This window comes from Urtica dioica, chromosome 10 (genome assembly GCF_054948205.1).
Source record: "Urtica dioica subsp. dioica isolate 48M chromosome 10, U.dioica_male_clone48M_v1_H2, whole genome shotgun sequence".
Lineage (NCBI taxonomy): Eukaryota > Viridiplantae > Streptophyta > Magnoliopsida > Rosales > Urticaceae > Urtica > Urtica dioica.
Genome location: NC_142765.1, coordinates 6811242 through 6832866, shown reverse-complemented (window position 1 = coordinate 6832866; position 21625 = coordinate 6811242). Strand labels below are relative to the sequence as shown.

Sequence of the window (21625 nt, the reverse complement as noted above, 5' to 3'; positions counted from 1 at the left end):
GGGGCACGGGTGCCAAGCTTTCAAAGTTCAGGGACTGCTGGTTATTTAATCAAAACTGAAGTAAACGGAAACCAAACCTCGTTCGTGGTTGTATTTGTGAGGCACAGCTGGGCATGGTAAGCAAAGAAACCCACCAGAAGCAACGAGACAATAGCAAGAAAGACCATAAGAAGAATTTGTGTGTTGTATGAGCTCAGCAACCACTGAAAATCCCAAAAAAAAAAACCAATGGCAACTGTGCGTAATTGTATCCTCTCCCGAAAACGAGAAGTGACTGCTCGGCAATAAGTAGCTGTGCAAGGCTTTTCATTTCCTGGTCGAGCTTCAGGACTTCCCGTACTTTATCTGCATGGGATCAACATATATAATATTGAAGATTGAACCGTAATTCACAAAGCATTTAACCATGGCCATGAAACTCACTCGGCAAATTAAATAGACCGTCTATTATGGCCTCTCTTCTTGCTTGAGTTGAAATTGTGTCGGCACCGACCGCTAGCGCTACCATTGCCATCGCAACGATTTGGCTTGTGTAAGCCTAAAAACGAAAAAATGACATGAGTGTCACAAAAACCACAAATAAACGAGATTCCCTGATCGCCTGCGAAATAACCAACTAAATGTCAGATGATTTGTCTTTCAATGTCCTGCGATAAACAAACAAAAAATCTTTAAGGCATTCTTAGTAGTCTGCACCTTCTTTGTTTGCTTGGTCGAAGACGAATTTGGCAAGTTTCGGAATTACTTCTGTGTCGGTCTCAGATTCGAACGCGAAGCCATGTCTGACCAGCGTTTTCTTAAGGACCTGATCACATTAAAATTAAAATTAAAAATTAAAAAAAAGTTACAATCAAGAAGGCAACACCAAACGCCACCAAAAATTAAAAAATAAATAAATAAATAAAGAACTCGAATCCAGCGAATTCAGTCAAGAGTTAACCAAACCTCGTAGTTGGTGATAACACCGTTATGAACGACGACGAATTCATTACCGGGACCAGAGGTCTGAGGATGGCTGTTCCTCGGGGCCGGCTCTCCGTGAGTCGCCCACCGTGTGTGTGCTATTCCGGCGTGGATGAAATACGATTCCTCCAAGTTGATCTCCTTCTCAGAAACCTCTGTACATACAAACAATAGTTCCAAATTCCTAAGTACATTAAAATATGACAAATGGATATTCACATATAAAAGTTAAACACCAATGAAATGGGAAAAAAAAAAGACGTTAAAAGAGTTGGACCAGAAAAAGTAAAACGATTGTTATTCCCTAACAGCGCATATTCCATGGAAACAAATAGAATGCTTGAGATCAAAATAATAAGAATCTCGGAACCTTGGTAGACTGATTTGACGAGGGATTCGATGTTTCCTTCCTGGCGAAAGACGAGCATAGATGGTTCGGCGGCGTTGGAATCGGATGATTCGTCGATGGAAACTCCGGCGGAATCGTAGCCTCGATATTCCAATCGCCTCAAGCCATTGAAGAGGACTTGAAGGACGTAACGCCTCTCTCTGTTCACGCTATAATTTATGTAAGCGAAAATCCCACACATTTTTCCTGAATCAGACACACACCATAACTTTTATAGATAAAGATATTTTTGAAACTAGCGAAATATCTAATTTATATGCTCATTGGAACGTACCAGTGAATTTCGCTAAGGTAATTGCCGGGGATGAAAGTGAAGCAAGACTTTGCAACGATATAATAGGTTCCCCCGAGAATCGCAAGATATATCACCTTCAACAAACGATTCAAAGAAAACTTTGTCACATTTTCTAAGAAATTCAAACGCCATTGTTACTTTCTATGATCATCGCAAGCCCAGAAAACCGGAGCACCAGATTAACTAACATTCTAGAATTCAAGAGAAGTCAATTCGTTTACTTTCAGATTAACTAACATATTGCAATGTAAAACCTCAACAAAGCCCCAAACATTGTGTAGTTTCATCACTCACACACACTACCCAAATTCCTGAAATTTCCCACACACACACACACACTGTTCATATGCAAAATCAAATCTTTAGAAAAAATAATATAAAAGAAAATGAAAAGAGTGAGACCTGTAGAATGGGATTAGGATGGTCACAACAGAAGTACTCGGCCGAAAGAATGGCGTTCGTGCCTTTGGAGCCACAAGCGAACCCTACAAACCTCCTGCAAAAGCGAAGAAGCCAGGAAGGATCGGCTAGAGGGCTCTGTTGGTTCGCGAGGATGCTGGACTGGCGACGAAGGACTGAAATGACGAGTGGCGACGACGGGGAGAACTGACGACGGAGAACTGACGGGTCGGGGAGAACTGAGCGGGGGTTTCTTTTTTTTTTTTATGTTTTTGAAAGGGGAGAACTGTCGGGGAGAGCTGTGGGTTTTTTTTGTTTTTTTTTTTGTTTGTTTCAGAATTGAAAAAACCCACGTGAGGGAAGGGAAGGGAAGGGAAGGGAAGGGAAGGGGAGTGAGTGAGTGAAGGATTGATTTTGAAAAAAAAAATTCATTTAAGGGTAATTTGGACATTTTACATGGTGAGATGCTTGGTTTTCCTAAGGGAACCAAAACATGGTTTGGTTTTCAAATCACATGCTCCACTAAGCTTGCTTTATCAAGTTTCCCTTTGCCTATATGAACTTGTTATAAAACCCATTTTCTTTTCCAATAATTATAAATTTATTCCATTTCAATTTTCAATTACAAAACCACATACAAAAAAGACTAAAGTATCATTTCTTTTTGAGAAATTTCATTTTGTAGACCTAAAAACTATCAAAATATCAAGATTAGACTCATTAGTTTAATAATATCTGAAATTATACTTTTGAACACTTTTCGGACAAAAATGCCCCTGAAATTCAAATAACTCATATTCCTCTCTCATTTTCAAATCCTCTTCATCACAATTCTTGTCACTTTCGAATTGGTTGCGCTAGGATTAGAACTTTCGGTAGTCAGAATTTCTAAAAAACATGAAAAAAAATCCGATGAATCTCATCGGATATCATCGGATTCCGATGATCTCCGATGAGATTCATCGGATTTTTCCAAATTTTTTGAACCCAAAATTTGTGCTCAAAATCCGATGAATTCCGATGCTTTTTATACATATATGGACTTGCAAGGGCATTTTTGTCCAAAACGTGTCCAAAAGTCCAATTTCGGATATTATTAAACTAATGAGTCTAGTCTTGATATTTTGATAGTTTTTAGGTCTACAAAATGAAATTTCTCTTCTTTTTCTCTATACTACCGAGAGACTTCCGAGTGGGTTTTACAAACTTAAGCAAACCCTAATTTTGTAGTGACCAAGAAACGTCGCCTCGAACGCCCTAATCCTTCTGGACTAGCTTACGACTCCGATATCGATCGATCCTTCTCAATTAATGCCTTTCTAACTTCGATGCTTGATCATGCGTTCGTGGTTTCTTCTCTCAAATTTTTCGATATTTATAAATACTTTGATACTTAATTAAGTTTGACTATACAGACTTGTAATTTTTTATTCAACTCAGACAACAAGTTCTACTACGCACTAGTTGTCTAATATTGAACTATTCAGTTGTCTACTGACGACTAGTTCGACTAGAAAGACCGTGCATGTCAATTAATCGACTATAGTCCAGTTACCTATTTGCTAAAGCTATATTTTTTTTAGTTTAAGATGATCACACCAATATTTAGTTACTTTACATGATAAATTATAGATTATATATGTTAATTGAGAAATTAAATATGCCGATTAAGCTTGGCTCATCATCATTAAAGTTACACCAACGTTAAATGTGACACGATTATGTTATATTACTAATTGTTATAGTAAATTATAATTATTTGTAAATTACTTCAATAATGAAAATAAATTATCAAATGTCATCGTAGAAATTATATTACTAATTTTTATAGGATCTTAGAATGGTTTGCAAAATTGTTATAGGATCTTAGAATGGTTTACTAGTAGTTTCTTAATTACACTGAGCCAACTAGTTCAACTACTAATAATTGTCTAATATTGAACTAGCCAATTAGAGCGACTAGTCGACTATAATCCGATCAGGTAGTCGCTCAATATATACCTTGTATTTTAAGATTATCACACCAATATTCAATGACTTTTCATAAAAAAAAATTATAAACTATCATAGTTATTGTGAAATTAAATGTCTAATGGGCCTTGCTTGTCATCAGTAAAGGTGCATAACATTAGTTGTATCACATCTATGTTATATTACTAATTCTTATAATATATTAGACTTGTTTGAAAATTGAATTTCAATGATGTAAATAATTTATAAAATGTTTTCAAACGTCATCGTTGAATTTATATTACTAATTGTTATAGGAGTTTAGAATAGTTTACAAAATTGAATTTTAATGATTAAATAAAGTTATAATTATTTAAGTTTTGACTATAAATACTTCCTAGTAGTTTCTTAATTCAATTAAGCCAAATCATCAAGTCAACCGGTTCAATCAATGCAAATTTTCAAGAACAGTTGACATGTTCATCTTCGAGTGGGCAACTTCATGGTTATTAATATACTTATTTTGTTAATACAAAAGAACAAAAAAATAATTATAGTGATTGGGTGTTAGTTTAGTACATGGCATTAGCATAATTGTTTGGCTTTCGTATCATTGCTTTATATATTCATTTTCATGCATGCACATAGAAGCTAGGTTCTTAGATGATCATGCATTTGTGTAGGATCCAAAAATATGCCTTCAATGAGCACAAAGTCCCATAAAGCTTGTTCTGAGCCAAAAAAAAAATGTACATATCTACATATTTTTATTTCAGCTTGAAATTTTTACAGAGATTAATAACAAGTGGTTGACTACTAATCAGAAGAAAAAAATTGCTTTTGGGTTCTTGTACACATACACTCTTTGTTTGGCTTTCGTATCATTGTTTTATTATTTTGTTGTTTCATATTCATGCATGCACCCAAAAATATACCTTCACTAGTCTAAGCACAAAGTATACCAAATATTTCTGGTGATTCTTACCTAAACCATAAGCTTGTTATTTTTGTGAAAATATTCAGCCTCTGGAAAAAAAAAAAAAAAAAAAGTGTACATATATCTTCATTTCTTTCAGCTTGAAATTTTTACAACAAGATGTTGACTAGTAGTAATCAGAAGAAAAAACTGTTTCTGGGTTTTTGACACATACACTCAGGGACAGGGTGCGCAATTACATCTCTATCCCTCCTGAAACCTCTCGGGTCGGGCCGGCCTGTGGACTTGCCGTGAATCTCCCTGAGCAAGTCCTCGAGCCGGGCCTCGGGGACTGAGGAGGGATCGTCAAGGAGTGAAATCATGAGCCTCTTATTGGGCTTGACTGACTTTCTGTGGCCCACAAAGGCGCGGTGGCCCATTAAGGCCCGGCCCATATTGCCTCCGTGGGAAGGCACGAAGACGTCGCTGCTGAGTGATACGATGTAATCGATGGCCGCCATTGCCGAGGGCTTCCCGGAGAATTGGGAGAGCTCGTCGTCCCGAGCAAGATTCTCTTTTCGAGCCATGTTCGGGAACGCTGACGTCAGCGCCGCCATTGCCTTTTCGCCGCCGAATGGCTCGCCTCCGGCGACGTATATTCTCGTCTTCCTATCTGCCCCGAGAGCCTTCAATAGCCTGTTTAAAATATATATTGGTGATTTAAATTATTGCTAATTTGGTCACTATTTTATCATCTTGTACCATCTAATAGGATCCTTTTGGTGAAGCCAATTAAGTTATTTTTGGAATTTTAACAAAATTGGAAAAATATAAGATTAATCAAGAGAATTTATCCAAAATTATTGGTGATTCAAATATTAACATAAGCTATTGTTATTTTGGTCACTGAATTTATTTTATAAGCAAAATTGCTCAAACTATTGATCATCTTGTAACAGTGAAGTCTTTATTTTTAGCCTGAATTTACTTTTATGTGAAATTCATCACACCTTTTGTGTAATAGCATTATTTAAAAAAAGAAAAAATAATCTAGAGAATTTTAATCTGGAGACTTGTATTTTCAAACCTTGCGATTTCGGAGGCGTTGAGAGGGCACAACCCGGCGAGCCTGCGCTGAGAATATGTCATGTTTAGGGTTCCGGTGAGAAGCTCGGGCTGAGACTCGCGGGCCTTGGCTATGATATCGTCGAATTCGGGCCCGAGGCCCGTTCGACACCCCGTCCGGACCCACACGTCTTTCTCTAGCCGGAGATGGAGAGCCATGTACGGCCCTTCGATCCACATCCTCTTCGCTATCTTGTCGCCGAGCTCACGAATCGGCTCCGCAAATCTCAATGCATGAAACGCCACCTAATAATAATCATCATTATTAAAATTCTAAAAAATTAAAAACCCAATTATATAATCTTATTATATGTTACCTTGCATTTAAGCTTTTGTAAGTCCGGAGGCAGATTCTTTGTTAGCTTGGAATCTAGGCCTTTTAACACAATTAGACCATCCTGAGTCAGCTGAAATTTGACATTAAACCAAGAAAATGAATTAATACCAATAATAATTATGCACCGTAATAAATTAGTAGAATTATACTTGGTTGAAGAATCTGGAGTGAATCCACTTCGGAGTGACGTCACGCGGAATCTTGGATTCAATTTTATGTCTCCCTGAGAAATGAGTCGCCGGAATCGCCGACACGACTCGGACGTCCGATTCGAGCGTCTTCTTGAAGTGTTCAACGTCAAATATTTCTGAAAATTCACTGCCATAAAATACGATAATTATATTACAGTAATTAATAAAAACGTTTAGTTTTGGCGCTAAAATTAGAAATGAAAGAGAAAAGAAGACGATCTTGGAATTTCTTGAAACCCTAGAAAAACAACGAACACGAATCCGTACCTCTCGTCGCCCCAGACGAGGTTGACCTGCAAGACAGGGACGACAATGGCGGCCTCGAGGATCCTCGCGATGACGACGGCATCGGCGATCTGGTTCCTCTGCTGATTCAGTCCGCCGGAGACCACCACAACGAGAAACCTCTTCTTCTCGCCGGCGATAATCGCCGACGCTTTTCTGTACCCGATCCCGAAATCCAGGCACGGTCTGTACCCCTCCCCCTCCGGCTGCCTCCAGAGCTCCGACGACGGCGAAGCTCCTCCGCCGCCGCCGCTTCCGTTCCCAGAGGCGCCGGAGAGTACGACGCTGCGGAGCGGCAGCGGCGCGGTGGAGCTCCGGGAGAAGAAGGAAGCGACGGCGTCGGAGTTTAGGGTTTCGTCGGAGTTCCGATCGCCGTGGCCGAGGAGGAGGAGGAGAGTAAGTATGGCGGAGAGAGAGAGGCAGTGGAGGAGCGGCGCGACGGCGGTGCCTTTCGCCGGCGAGGGTTTGGTTCTCGTCGTTGTCGTTGCGGTGGTTCTTGAAACGACAACCATATCGTTTCTCTTTTGTCGTTCGACGTTGAAGAAGAAGAAAGAGAAAGCTTGGCGTGGAAGAAAGAAGAGAGTACAGAGAGTAGTGTACTTATTTCGATATTTGTGTGTGTGTATGTCGATTTTGACCTCACGGAGGTGGGGTTTTTATAGCGTGATCGGGAAGGATCATTCAGGGGGTATTTTTGCAATTTCTGAAGACGACGGTTGTTCATTTTTATTTTTTTTTATTTTTTTTGCCGGGAAAGTCTTTTTGTTTGTTAGTTACGGCTTAGCGAGCTAATAATGAATACCGGAACTGCTCTTGTTTTTGTTTTGTACTGGAGGGTGATTATTAGTACCTCAATTCATTTTAACGTGATTGTAATAAACTTGCTAATCAAATTTATATTAATATTTTGGTGCGTTGAAAATGTGTACCGAAAAAAATAATGCTTCCCTTGCATGTACAGTAAGGGATTAAAAAAAGAAAAAGGAAGAAGAGTCGTTGGGTCACCAAGAATAAGAGAAAGTACAAAAAAATATGGCAGATAGCCAGAGACTGGTGATGATCAAGATTAAGATTAGAATAATATATATTTAGAAAACTATGCACCTAGTTTTGAGTCTCACACACAAACAAACAATGCATAGAATCTGCTGATTGATTACATGTAAAATAAGTAGCTATATATAGCCTATATATATACGTAAGTAAGCATACACATGTTGGTTAAAAAAAAATTACGTAACATACGCAATTTTAAAACTTATTTCACAACTATCAAAGAGAATTTTTTTAACCGCATAAATACGTAATTGCATTTGATTTTCTTAGTGTTTACACTTTAAGTTCGAATAAAACTTTACAACTTTCATTTTTCAAAAAAGCATATAGAAGCTGGTATTCTTGAAATCAACATTAAAATCTGTAAAATCTCCTTAAGTATTTTTTCTACACCACACTTAATATAGTTATAATATTAATGATAAATGGTAAATATAAAAATATTATACCGTCGACGAGAGAATTCACCTCAAAGCAGTCTCGATCTTTCGAAAGAAAGAAACCGATAGTCTTAAACTTCCATTACAAGATCAAATATAAATAGATTGGATTTACATTACAAATATTTATTTAATCGAATTGAAAAAAATTATAGAAAAAAATTTAAACAATAATATTTGACGAAGAACAATGGTAATCTGTCTTGAGAATCAGAGAGCTCCGGAACAAAGTATAAATTGCTTGCGTGAGCAAAAAGTGTCGTATTTATGTTGTTAACTTATACTTATAGCCTTTGAGGAGGATCGTTGAGCTTCGCTTTTTTAGGGACAAGTCAGCTTGAATCAGTTTTCTTCTTCTCGTCGTATGTCACATACATTACTTGACCCGGAATCAGAGGAGCAGTTGAGTAGAACATGGTTGACCAGTCTTTGAGAACCACAACATAAGGAAGCTGTTGAAGGAACCTTCGTCTAACTATTTTGACCGAGCTAAACCTACAATAGTTTAGCTCACGGGATGGACTAAGCCGAAAAGAGCTTACATCATCATATCTCGTGTGATTAGCTAAGTCACAAATGGCTTAACTCGCTCTTTGTTTGATCATAATGGGTTAAGACGAAAATGACTTTGTCTGTTGTATCTATGCTCGTGACAGACTAAGTCAAAAATAGCTTAGCTCATCGTATTTTTGCTCATGACGAGATGTCATGTGTCATACTTACCATACTTGACATCACCCTAAAGACTTGAGTTTAGTGGTCGAATTGGGTTCTCTTCTTGAGGAAATAAGTTATTTTTGTAAATTATTTTTTAACTTAAGTCTTCAAATACTCTATTAACTATTTGTGTTTTATAAATATATATATATATATATACAATATATTAATTTAATTTGAATTTTTACAGTTTTATTTATTTATTTTATACTATTTATTTTATTTAGAATAAAAGTAAATCGTACGAAATGTTCTTCAAAATTGAGATAATTACAGAATGTTTGAAAATGTAACTGTTTTTACTATATTGGGCTAGTCATATAGTCTCACTTATTTGGGCCGTAAGGCTGTTTAATCGGCCCGTACGATTTCCACTATGAATCAGAACAAAGTGCGAGAGGGAGAGAGAGTGAAGAAGAAGAAAACGAAGAGATCAAAGCTCGGAATCAAAACCATGGAAGCGAACCATGATGCCGATGGAAGCTCTGTCGTCTCCGATCTCATCGACTTCTTGAACGCTTCTCCAACCGCCTTCCATGCCGTCGGTACTTTTTCTCTCCCTGGATTTTCCGCTCTCATTTTTTTTTTTGTTTTTCGTTTGTTTCCGAAGAATCAGTTGTCAGCTGAAAAATTCTCATTTCTACGTCGTTTATAGGTTTATTTGATTGGTTAAGTGAAGTTTAGTCATCGGTTGTGCTATTGAGGGATGTTGATTCGTTCGAGAAGGAAAAAGAAAAAAATCTCGTCACTTCGTTATACAACCTTTCGTCACTTTATCCTTTTGATTGCACTGATAAGTGTACATATTTGACTTAGTCCAATCGAAGTAATCGGTTTTTCTAATTGCGTTGAACTAAGTAATTTTTATATTTTATTCTGTTCATTTCTATATTTTAAATTTATCAAAGCTTATTCTCCTTAACCAAAAAAAAAAAAAAAAAAAAAAATTACGAGACGAGCTTTTATTTTCTTATGAATTTGAAATTGATGTGTAACTTCGTTTAATGGGTTGGCTGATCAGATGAGTCAAAGAAGCTTCTTCAAAGTGTGGGATATGAGCAAGTCTCGGAGAGAGAGGACTGGGTTCTTGAAGCAGGGAAGAAGTATTTCTTCACTAGAAATTACTCGACCATTGTAGCTTTTGCTATTGGTAAAAAGTATGATTTTCTTTTCACTTGTTCACACACACACACACACACACACACACACACACACACACACATATATATATATATATATATATATATATATATATATATATTTGTTCTCGTGATGCTAGTTGAAATCAAGCTGAAAGTTAAGGAAAAGTGTTCAACTTTTGACACTTGTTTAATCAGATATTATCTACACGATCGTGTGTGACGAGTTATTTTTCGTTAATGGATCAACATGTTAATTTTGTGTCTAGATTTAGTGAATCTCAAGGTTACGTGGTCGTTCCCTGGTTTCTTGATTTTGTCTGCTGCTTATCCTTAGATATGTTGCTGGAAATGGATTCTGCATAGTTGGTGCTCACACAGACAGTCCTTGCCTCAAACTTAAACCTTTTACCAAGGTAATTATACAGCAGTGCTAAGTTTTGATGGATAGTTCATTCAAATTGATTATTTGTGTATTTGTATATTTATTTATGTGTTTGTTTATTTTATGAAGATAACCAAAGGCGGGTTCTTGGAAGTCGGTGTCCAAACCTACGGAGGTGGGTTGTGGCACACGTGGTTTGATCGGGACTTGTCAGTCGCGGGGAGAGTGATTCTGAAAGAAGAGAAAGATGGTGATGTGTCATTTTCACATCGGCTTGTGAGGATTGAGGAGCCTATAATGCGGATTCCGACCCTTGCTATTCACTTAGACAGGTTTCTCTTGCGATTTCGTATATCTTCCATTGCATATTAGGTTGATAAAAAGCGTCTTATTTTCAATACCAGAATTGAAAATCGTAAGGTTCATCTTTGTAGAAAGTAATTATTTTATTAATTGCTTCAATAACAGGGGCGTCAATGACGGTTTTAAGGTGAACACACAGACTCAACTTCTTCCGGTCTTGGCAACATCAATTAAGGTAAATATGCGCATTTTTCCCAGTCAAAACTGTTACCATTGGGAAAAAAAATAAAATTTTGAAAGCTTGAGAGGTCATTAACTGACTCACATTGAGAGTGTATCTCAAAATGCGGAAGATCTTGTCTATTGTTTATTACGATTTGCTTCATTTATTGTATGCTCTTTTATCTCATATATATATATATATATATATATATATATATATATATATATTAATTCATGATGCTACCTTTAGGATTCCTTTTATCCAGTTGTTTTCCTCTCCACCCTAAGAATTTTATTATTTATTTCTTTCTTTCAGGCAGAGCTCAATAAGGCTGTGGCTGAAAATAGTCAGGTTGAAAGTGAAGGTCAGGCTGATGGAAAGAAATCTGAAGAGAGAACCTCACAAAATTCGAAGCATCACTCACTTTTGTTACAGGTCAATTACATCTCATGTGCACTTGTATTTTATGTTTTATTTTATACTTTTTTTTAAGAGGTAGAAGCACTTTTTTCTTAGGTTTGTTAACAGGATGAATAATAAAAGGGTGTTTGGCAGAAGACAGGAGCACCCGTTTTTTTTCTTCTTCTTTTTGTATTATTTTTAATGGGAAAAGAATTCATGGATTGTAAATTTTTGTATTTTCTTGTTCTAGCTTCTTGCAACTCAGCTTGGATGTAAGCCAGGCAATATCATTGATTTGGAACTCCAAGTTTGTGATACTCAACCAAGCACAATAGGTGGTGCCAAAAAGGAGTTTATATTCTCAGGACGTCTGGACAATCTCTGCTCTTCATTTTGCTCTCTAAAGGTGCAAATTTGTAATTTTGAAATTACAACAACCGCTTCAAATACGTATAATAAGTTCATAGTTTTTCCATAGTTCCTTGCCAGGAAAAAAATTCTAGCAAATATTACAAAGGACATTTGAATTACGAAATGAAATTTGACTCCCATGAAATTTCCTTTCAGGCATTAGTAGATGCTTCATCTTCCGAAAACAGCCTCGATGATGAGACCGGTGTGAGAATGGTTGCGCTGTTTGATCACGAAGAGGTCGGATCTAACTCGGCCCAAGGTGCAGGCTCTCCCGCCATGCTAACCGCTTTATCACGAATCACTAATTCCTTTGCCTCAGACCCCAATGTAATTTTCCTTTCTATTCATCCAAAATTGCAACAGTTTATCATTACTTGTATTATAAAATTGAGTATTACAATGATTTCCTCTTTTCTTCTTCTTCTTTGTTTTTTTCCCAGCTCATTGAGAAGGCCATTCAGAATAGTTTCCTTGTTTCTGCTGACATGGCACATGCACTGCATCCAAATTACATGGTATGTATTCATCCCTATTTTTGTTGTTGGATTCAAACGGATGATAATCACTGCTGTGTATCGATAAAAAAAAGGGTCTTCTCTTTCTCAGGACAGACATGAAGACAATCACCAGCCTAAGATGCACGGTGGGCTTGTGATCAAACACAACGCAAATCAGCGATACGCGACGAATTCCATAACCGCCCTTTTATTCAGGGAGATTGCGACGAAGCACAAGATTCCGACCCAGGTCAGTTTCTTTTCGTGTCTTGTTAGGCACCTGAATCCTATAGAAAGTCTAGAATCTAGTCGTCGTTGAGAATTGGTCGCAAAACATCTCTATAAATCGAACCCATATATAGTCTTCAAACTTATTCTTAATTAAACACCACAAGAATGAGAGCCCAGGCTCACCATTCTAGCACTCAAAGCCACAAACAATTTTGTATCAGTCTCGCAATTACCCGTGCCTTAAGAAGAATGTAGAAAACTAGGTTATTTTCTTCTTTTTTTGTCTTTCTTCTCTCTATCCAACTTTTTACTTGGAAAAAAACCAAATGAGAAGGAATTATCCAGAACCACCATTAGTGAGAGTTTTTAGTCTGTAATTCAGTAGAATTATCCAGAACCATCATTTTGAGAGTATTCCGGGTCTCTTAAATATCTTGTATTTACCATCGTTTTCTATCAATATGCTTATTTTTTTTTTCTCACTCCACTCACTAATACTATCATTTGTGAGGCAGGATTTTGTGGTGCGTAACGACATGCCTTGTGGTTCGACCATCGGTCCGATCCTCGCGAGCGGAGTCGGGATCCGAACGGTCGATGTCGGAGCACCCCAACTTTCGATGCACAGCATCCGAGAAATGTGTGCCGTCGATGACGCGAGACATGCCTATCGACATTTCAAAGCCTTCTACCGAGAATTCTCTAGCTTTGATTCAAAGATCACCGTCGACATGTAGGCCTTTTTACTCTATTTTTTTTTTTTAAAAAAATTTTGGGTTATCTTTGCTATTATCGAATTCCCAATACACTCATGGGATTTCCTCTTTTGGGGAAGACTGGGATTCATGATAACTTGGTGGCTGTGCTATGGTTATATTCAAACAGTTGAAAAACTATCTGCTCTGCAATAAAAATTCACAGCACAATCTTGAGCTTGTTCCTGCCTTTTATGAGACAATTTTCAGCTTTTAGAAACAACATAGAATGTCATTGTATTGTAGAGTTGTGAAGGTGTTCTATTATCCAACTCATAAAAATGTGAAGAAAAAAAAAAGTACTATTTCTATGCCTTTATAATATTCCCAAGTCCCAACCACTGAGGCGAGGAAGAAAATGGGATTAAATACATATTTAAAAAAAAAAAAAAAAAAAGCCAAGAACTGAAAGTATGCTAATTATATCATTTTTCTTTATTCACTTGGAACATAAAGGGACGAAATATTGTATGGTTTCATTCATTTATTTTCGTTATAATAAAATCTATCATGTATAAGTATCGAAGTTCAAAATGAGCAAAATAAATCAATATATTATCAAAACATGCTTAAGAGCTGTAATTCTGTGCCAGAAAACAGTAATTTAATTACTTGTCATGCACTTCCAGGTATTAAGCTATATATAGGTCTTATCATGTGTTCCTTCATCAATAAAATTAATGTTAATGCAATTTCTCCAATAACATTTGCGGGACACGCATCGGGGTGCGAGCTTGCGATGTGTCTCGATCTTGTGTTGTCGGGATCACGTTTCTTCGGTTCTCAAAAAGGATTGTGAAGACTTGCTATCCTTTTGAGAGTCTTTCGGATTGGTGAGTATTTTCTCGTTGCCTTCTCTGTTGTTCTCATTGGACTCTTCGTTTTCTATTCGCTCTATTTGTTGGGTAATCAGATCTTCAATCTTTCTTTTATTCTTTCTCGTCGAATGGTTGGATCATTGGTTTTTGTTTGTGAGCTGAGAGAATTATGGATTGAGAGAATTTTGAGTTGAGAAAGGATTCCGAGTCGAGAGAATGACTTACATTCTGGTTATAAGAATAATATGGGCGCTAAATTGGATTTCGTACTAAAAAGATATTTGCTTTTTCAATTGAGATGGAATAATTTTTTAAATCAAAAAATAATAAATAATATTAACGTATATTGTCTCCTGCTTAGACTACTAAACCCAAGAGAAATTGCTATAGCCTCTATTCAAAAGGGGGAAATTAGTCTGGATATTTTAATGTGAGTGAGCTTTTTATAGGATATTGAAAGCATGGCGCGTGGCGCGTGGGACTTGGCGCTTGGTGCTTGGCCCTTGGTTTTGGTCAAGCATATTTTCGACCATTTGACTAAATTTTCATTTTGCATTGTGACGTCGTTTTACAATTGGAACACCGTTTTACTAATTGGGAGCTGTTTTACTCTTAAGAAAAATGACAATATAACATTAAGCGCTCAGTTTCGCATGCGACTTATCGTGCGGGGAACTTTATAGTCTTGTCACTGCTCTTTGTTTTTCTTCTGGTTGATCCATATTCGTACCATCTGCTTACTCGTCTGGACTGCGAGGAGTCTAGTTTGAGTGGACCACGAGTAATCTAACTTAAAGCTTTTTAGGGTCATGCTCGTTCGGACCACGATGGATCTACTTCAAGCCTTAAAGGGTTGTACTTGTCCGAACCACGAGGGGTCGGATTTTGAGCGTCTCAAGACCGTGCTTGTCCAGACCAAGGTTTAAAATATCGATACCGATACTCATACCGAGGTTCTGATTTTACGAATATATCGAATATCGACGGATATATCGACGGATGTTATATAACAATTTTAATACCGACTACCGATTATATCAGTGATATATCGATGATATATCGATTACCGAGGATATATCGACAAATATTCTATAACAAAACATGATTATAAAAACCCAATATATATAAATGTGTGTGTGTGTGTGTGTGTGGGTGTGTTTTTCAAGAAAATCTGAATTCTATATGGTCAAAAAATTTGTATAATTAAAGTAAAAAAAATTGTTTTTATATTGTATAAATGATGTATACCATTGTATAAATGATGTATACACACTTGCATATAAATGAGATATTAAAGTTTATTTATTTATTAAAATTAGTTTTATTTAAATTTTTATTAGTAGTTTAAAAATAAATAGGTTATATATAGAATTTTATAAAATTTGAGGCATTTAGGGAGTTACCATCTTAAAACAAGTTGATTATGAAATTGTCACAAACAAATACATGCAAATGACTCTTTTTTATTTTTATTTTTATTTTTTACCGATATTTACAATGATATAATCGGTATTTAGGCTGTTATAACCATTTAAATACCGAGAGTCCCCATTTTTGGATATATCGGCTTGATATCGTTGGTTACCGACGATATTTAAAACATTGGCCCGGACCATGATGAGTGTGACTTTGAGCTATTTGGTTGCTTGTTCGGACCACGATGAGTATGACTTTGAGCTATTTGGTTGCTTGTTCGGATCACGTGGAGTCTAACTTTGAGTTTTTTGGAGCCTTGTTTGTCCGGACCACGAGGGTCTGACTTTGAGATTTTTGGCTTGCTCGTCCGGACCACGAGGGGTCTGAATTTGAGATTTTTTTTTAGTTGCGCTCGTTCGGATCGCGAGAGGTGTAACTTTGAACTTTTTTGGCTTGCTCGCCGGACCACGAGTGGTCTGACTTTGAGCTTTTTGGAGCCTTGCTCATCCAGACCATAGGGGATTTGACTTTGAGCTTTATTATTATTTTTTTAGTTGTACTCGTTCGGACCACGAGGGGTCTGACTTTGAGCTTTTTGGAGCCTTGCTCGTCCGGACCACGAGGGGTCTGACTTTGAGCTTTTTGGAGCCTTGCTCGTCCGGACCACGAGGAGTCTGTCTTTAAGCTCTTTGGCTTGCTTGTCCGAACCACGAGGGGTCTGACTTTGAGCATTTTTCTTAAACTTCTTTGTTTGACTCATTCAAGAGAAATGATAGTTTTTTCATCGATCATTCTTTCTACGTTGTGGATTACAAAAGATTTTCCACTTGATTGAAAGCATCTTAAAATAAGGTGGGCAAAAGTGGAGCACTTATGAGAGCCTGAAAAGATGAAGCGGGTCCTACCCTTGATTAGGGAGCTTCATGTGACGATGTTTAGGGTGTTCGCCCTCTGAGTTATGTGATCGCCTTCTCTATCGTCAGTGGTGACGGATCGCTGGCTTGCCACTTGGTGCGTGGCGCGTGGCGCTTGGTGCCTGACTCTTGGTTTTGGTCAAACATATTTTCGGCTAATTGACTGAATTGTCCTTTTGCATTATGATATTGTTTTACAATTAGAACGTCGTTTTACTAACTGGGGCGTTATTTTATTCTTAAGAAAAATGTCAACATAACGATTAATATTATGAAATAATGTCGCGTATTGTCTTGTCACGATGACAAAACCTGTTTTACATTATTTCAGGTATACATGTTTTTGCGATTTGTTATTACTGCCCTGTGATCGAAATTGCAATGTAACAAAAACTTTGTTCACATGGTTTTTTTTTTTTTTTTCTTTCCATTCATTTGTAAAATAAGCGACGCATAGATAATTTAGGAGTCTGTTGATGAGGCTGATAAGGATTTAACTATTTACTGCTATTTATATCAAAGGTGGTATAATTGCTAGTAAGTTATTGCGCTTACGTAAAATATTATAAAAGCATTACCACACAAGAGCATTAGGACAAAAAAAAGAAAAGAAAAAAGAAGCAAACTCATAGTTGGATATACACTATTTAACTATGAGCATGGCATTCTCACGTGGGCTTTTTGGTCTTTTTGCCATCACTTTTCTCATTGCCTGCTTCTTCCATGTTGACGCTCAAGATGACTTGAATATTAAGAAATCAGACTTTCCCAAGGATTTTGCCTTTGGAGTTGCAACTTCTGCAATGCAGGTATACATATAGATATACAATATATATATATATATATTATTCAGGGCTTGTTATGAAGTCATTTGTTTACATTTTTGCCCCCTCAAAGGTGTTTATATTTATGAAATGAGACATTTTTGAGTAGATAGAAGGATCACCAAAAGCAGATGGGAGAGGAGCAAGTATTTGGGACACCTATGCTCAAAGACCAGGTTTTGATTAAAAAAAGTTCCCATTAAAAAATAATTACGTATATAATTTAATAATCCTGCACATGTAATCACTCGTTTCATGTTGTAGGTAAAATCAAAGGCGGAAATGTCACTCTTAATGCGATAGATTCGTATACGCGATACAAGGTTCGTCTCAGAAAACACAACGAAAAAAAAAAAAAAAAAACTCTTCCATAAAAACTAGTTTCCTTTGTTGTATTTTTTTTTTTTTTATAATAGTGGAATCTGAATGTATGGTCTTAAAGGATGATATAAAGATCATCAAGGAACTCGGAAGTTCATATTACAGGCTCTCAATCTCCTGGACCAGAATTTTGCCTAGTAAGCTTACTAAGTACTGATTGAATATCTCAATTCTTGGTTTATGTGGACATTCTCAATTAATCATCCTTTTTTTATGACCCGTAAAAAACGTGCAGAGGGTTCGCTAAAAGGCGGTGTGAACCAAAAGGGCATTGATTACTACAACAATGTCATCAACGAATTGCTTCTTAACGGTAAAAAAAAAAAAAAAAAAAAAAAAGCTACTCGTTCATTTTCAACTACTGTAACAAAACAAAAACATTACAAAAAAAAAACAACTTAAATCAATTTATCGGCATTGTGGGCTCAGGCATAACACCATTCGTGACGATACTCCATTTCGACACACCACAAGCTTTAGAAGACGAGTACGGAAGCTTCTTGAACCGCTCGATTGTGTGAGTCTCGAAAAATGGACTAGTTCCTCTTTCTTTTCTTTTTCAGGTGTGTAAAGTTTATGATGTTGTGTGTGTGTGTGTTTGCGTTTAATCTTGTAGTGATGATTTCAAGGACTATTGTGACCTTGTGTTCAAGACGTTTGGGGATAGAGTGAAGAATTGGGTGACGATAAACGAGCCATTTGTGATGGCACTCGGGTATGACTTGGGAATCATGGCTCCGGGGCGGTGCTCGTTGCCACCGCCTCTCGGGCCGTGCCCGGCTGGCAATTCTGCCACCGAGCCTTACATCGTGGGTCACAATGCGATCCTCGCCCACGCCGCCGCTGCGAAGCTCTACAGAGACAAGTACCAGGTACTAAAAAACACATCCTAGAACTAGAACTAGAACTAGAATGTCTAAAACCAACCACATGTTAGGTCCGAGAAACGGTATTCGATAGGAAGACCTCCCAAAAGGCTAAGCCTTACACTAGGTGGATATATCTGTAGAGAGGCCAGAAATAAATATATGGGGACTAATGTGTAAGAAACAATTTCAGGGGGACTAATTTGTAAAACAAAATTAACGTAAAATAAAAATAACTTTTTTTTGAAAAAGTTGGGCAAAACGTATTTTAAAAAAAATTGAGGGGCGTATATAGACTAACAAACTCTTCTAACAACAAAAGATGAACATGGTAGGAAACTGGTATTACCTATATTAACTCTACAAGATAACAACTTGTATTCAAACAAATACCTCGTTTGTTTGAAGATGGTAATTTCCTGAATATCTCAAATTTTCAAACCTTCCACAAATTAATCTCTTTCTTTAATTTTTAAACGATTTTGCCCTTATTATTGTAAAGGGTAGGAAAAATAAGTTGAATTAAACTGTAAACAACAAGGAAAATACTGTTTAAAAAAAAAAAAAAAGATGTATTTTCAAATATTTAATTGCTTAAGTCATAACAAGCTACTTCTTCTCTGTACAAGGCTAAACAAGGCGGGCAGATCGGGCTTGTGATAGTTGGAGAGTACGCCGAGCCTTACAGTCCACAATCGCCGGATGATAAATTTGCCTCCGAGAGATACATGGACTTTCTCTTCGGATGGTAGGTCGATTGGACCGGATTACTTTTTTCATTCCTAAGAAATATTTTATCGAATTATCGAGATTTTTATCTCGACTCGAATGATGATCTTCTTGTGACTTGGGTTCAGGTACGTGGAGCCGTTGGTTTTCGGGGATTATCCAAAGTCGATGAAAAGCTATGTTAAAGAGAGACTACCAAAATTCACCGAGGAAGAGAAAAAGTTGGTAAAAGGGTCTTTCGACTTCATCGGCATTAACTATTACACCTCTAGATACACTAAACCGGCTGAACATCCCGCGGTCCCCACGCACTACCTCGGTGACTCCTTAGTGAACTCTTCAGGTGAAAAAAAAAACATGTTTTGATGTTATTTCATCTAAATTCTTCACCATTTTTAGTAACACATTGTTGACGAAATTGTTTTTCTTCTTCTGATTTTTGCAGCTGTTAGGGATGGAATTCCAATTGGTCCCAAGGCATGTGATTGTGGATTTCTTTGATGTCATATTACTTTGAAATGCATATTTGAAAAGAATAAAAAATAGAAAATTAGAAAAATAGCCAACTTAACATTTGACGTTGCTAAACAGTCGACGTTTGGTAAATTTTAGATAAATAACCACTTTCAGACCTAAATCTTAGGGAAATAGTCAATGTTTGGTATATGAAAGTGACTGTTTACCTAAGATTTACGTCTGATTATGACTATTTACTTAAAATTTTCCAAACTTTGGCTATTTAGCAATGCCAAACGTTTAAGTTGGATACTAGGGGCTATAACATTTATCTAACTTGAGTTCTTACTTGAATGAATTTACAGAGTGAAGCATCTGGGTACATATACAGCTATCCTCAAGGGCTTCAGAAGCTTTTGGAGTACATGAAGCAAAAATATCAAAACCCCACAATCTATATCACTGAGAATGGTTAGAATTGGAAATGCACTTTCTGAAAAAAAAATATAAACATTCTTTTTTTATAATGACTTATGCTAAAATTTCCTTGTCTATCCGCAGGAGTTCCCGAGCCAAACGTCCTCGGCAAAAATCTCGTTGAATCGCTCGAGGATCAACACCGAATCACCTTCATCAGCCAGCATTTATACTACACCAACCAAGCAATAAAGTGAGTAAAAAAAAAAAGATTCAAAACATTAAAGCAGTTTTACCAAACACTAAAAGTAAAAAAACACGTCTTGGGCACGCTTTTATCGTTTTCGTGTCCCGTTTGTTTCAATCATGCTATTTTTAATCACTCTTATCATTTTCTTTACCAAACACTTAAGTAAGTTATATATTAAAAAAAAAAAGTAAAAAACACGCCTATCGCACCCTTTTATCGTTTTCGTGTCCCATTTGATTCAAACGTGCAATAAAGGCAGTAAAATATTACAAGGCATAACTGAAAAGATTTTACTGTTTTCGTGTCATGTTTGACTGAAAACTGCTGATTTTTGGATCGGCAGGAACGGTGTGAATGTGAAAGGCTATTTCTACTGGGCTCTATTCGACGACTTCGAGTGGTCCAACGGATATTTCCCGAGATTCGGGCTCTACTTTGTCGATTACGACAACAACTACACAAGGACCCCGAAAAAATCAGCTAAGTGGCTTCAAAGCTTCCTCGGAGGCAAAAACTCGTCATCCTCATCCTCAGCCCGAGCGCTCGCAGAGAGCCCGACCTTTTCCCCGGCAATGTCTCCCATGAGAGCCAAACCCAGCGGAGCCGCCACTCTCAACGGATTCTTCGCTGCCCTCTCTGGCGCTGCGCTCGTTTTTGGTATCTTTGTCACTCTCTAAGTCCTAAAACCGAGTGTGGACCGAGATGAGTTATATTCGAGAGTACAAGTGTTGGCTTGTGATTCAAAGAAAAAGAGTTGTCTCGCTCGTTGCTTCGCTAGAACTTAGTCGCGAAAAATGCGTCTCTTACAAGGACTACGTGATGTGTTGATGGTATTAGACCCATGTTTAAGTGTGTATGTGTGTAAGTTCTTATGTTGTAACTTGTAACTCAAACTCTCTTGCTTTTTTTGTAAAGAGCATATTTGGTTAGAAAAAAAAAGGATTCATAATGTGATGTGAATGAGAATTAAAAAAACGGGTTTTAACCGTCTGATATTGTAAATAGCCAATTAAAATTAACGAGTTTGTAAAATATCTAAAGTTTCAAATTTTTTGCAAAATAATTAGTGAAATTACATCTTTATAGAAGTCCATATATGAAAAATTGGTCTTTCTCTCTCTG

General features: G+C 37.0%; 3 protein-coding genes across 3 annotated transcripts; 2 read left to right on the top strand and 1 right to left on the bottom strand.

The window, feature by feature from the left end:
- Positions 1 to 5093: 5093 nt before the first annotated feature.
- LOC149383311 (O-fucosyltransferase family protein) lies at positions 5094 to 7382 on the bottom strand. The gene is made up of 5 exons (XM_089627743.1): positions 6853 to 7382; positions 6544 to 6712; positions 6375 to 6464; positions 6020 to 6303; positions 5094 to 5628 (listed from the first exon to the last, which is right to left on the bottom strand). The coding sequence occupies exons 1-5, from the start codon at positions 7380 to 7382 to the stop codon at positions 5130 to 5132; spliced, it is 1572 nt and encodes a 523-aa protein (XP_089483869.1). The 3' UTR covers positions 5094 to 5129.
- A 2069-nt stretch (positions 7383 to 9451) lies between these two features.
- On the top strand, positions 9452 to 13612 carry LOC149383310 (Zn-dependent exopeptidases superfamily protein). Its single transcript, XM_089629127.1, has 11 exons — positions 9452 to 9628; positions 10105 to 10240; positions 10560 to 10638; positions 10737 to 10939; positions 11076 to 11145; positions 11449 to 11568; positions 11786 to 11941; positions 12103 to 12276; positions 12390 to 12464; positions 12556 to 12696; positions 13193 to 13612. The coding sequence occupies exons 1-11, from the start codon at positions 9460 to 9462 to the stop codon at positions 13412 to 13414; spliced, it is 1545 nt and encodes a 514-aa protein (XP_089485253.1). The 5' UTR covers positions 9452 to 9459; the 3' UTR covers positions 13415 to 13612.
- A 3627-nt stretch (positions 13613 to 17239) lies between these two features.
- On the top strand, positions 17240 to 21456 carry LOC149383309 (beta-glucosidase 24-like). The gene is made up of 13 exons (XM_089627742.1): positions 17240 to 17389; positions 17514 to 17580; positions 17669 to 17727; positions 17847 to 17922; positions 18021 to 18098; positions 18215 to 18302; positions 18402 to 18657; positions 19281 to 19399; positions 19509 to 19723; positions 19826 to 19857; positions 20202 to 20307; positions 20398 to 20506; positions 20847 to 21456. The coding sequence occupies exons 1-13, from the start codon at positions 17240 to 17242 to the stop codon at positions 21178 to 21180; spliced, it is 1689 nt and encodes a 562-aa protein (XP_089483868.1). The 3' UTR covers positions 21181 to 21456.
- The last annotated feature ends 169 nt before the right edge of the window (positions 21457 to 21625 follow it).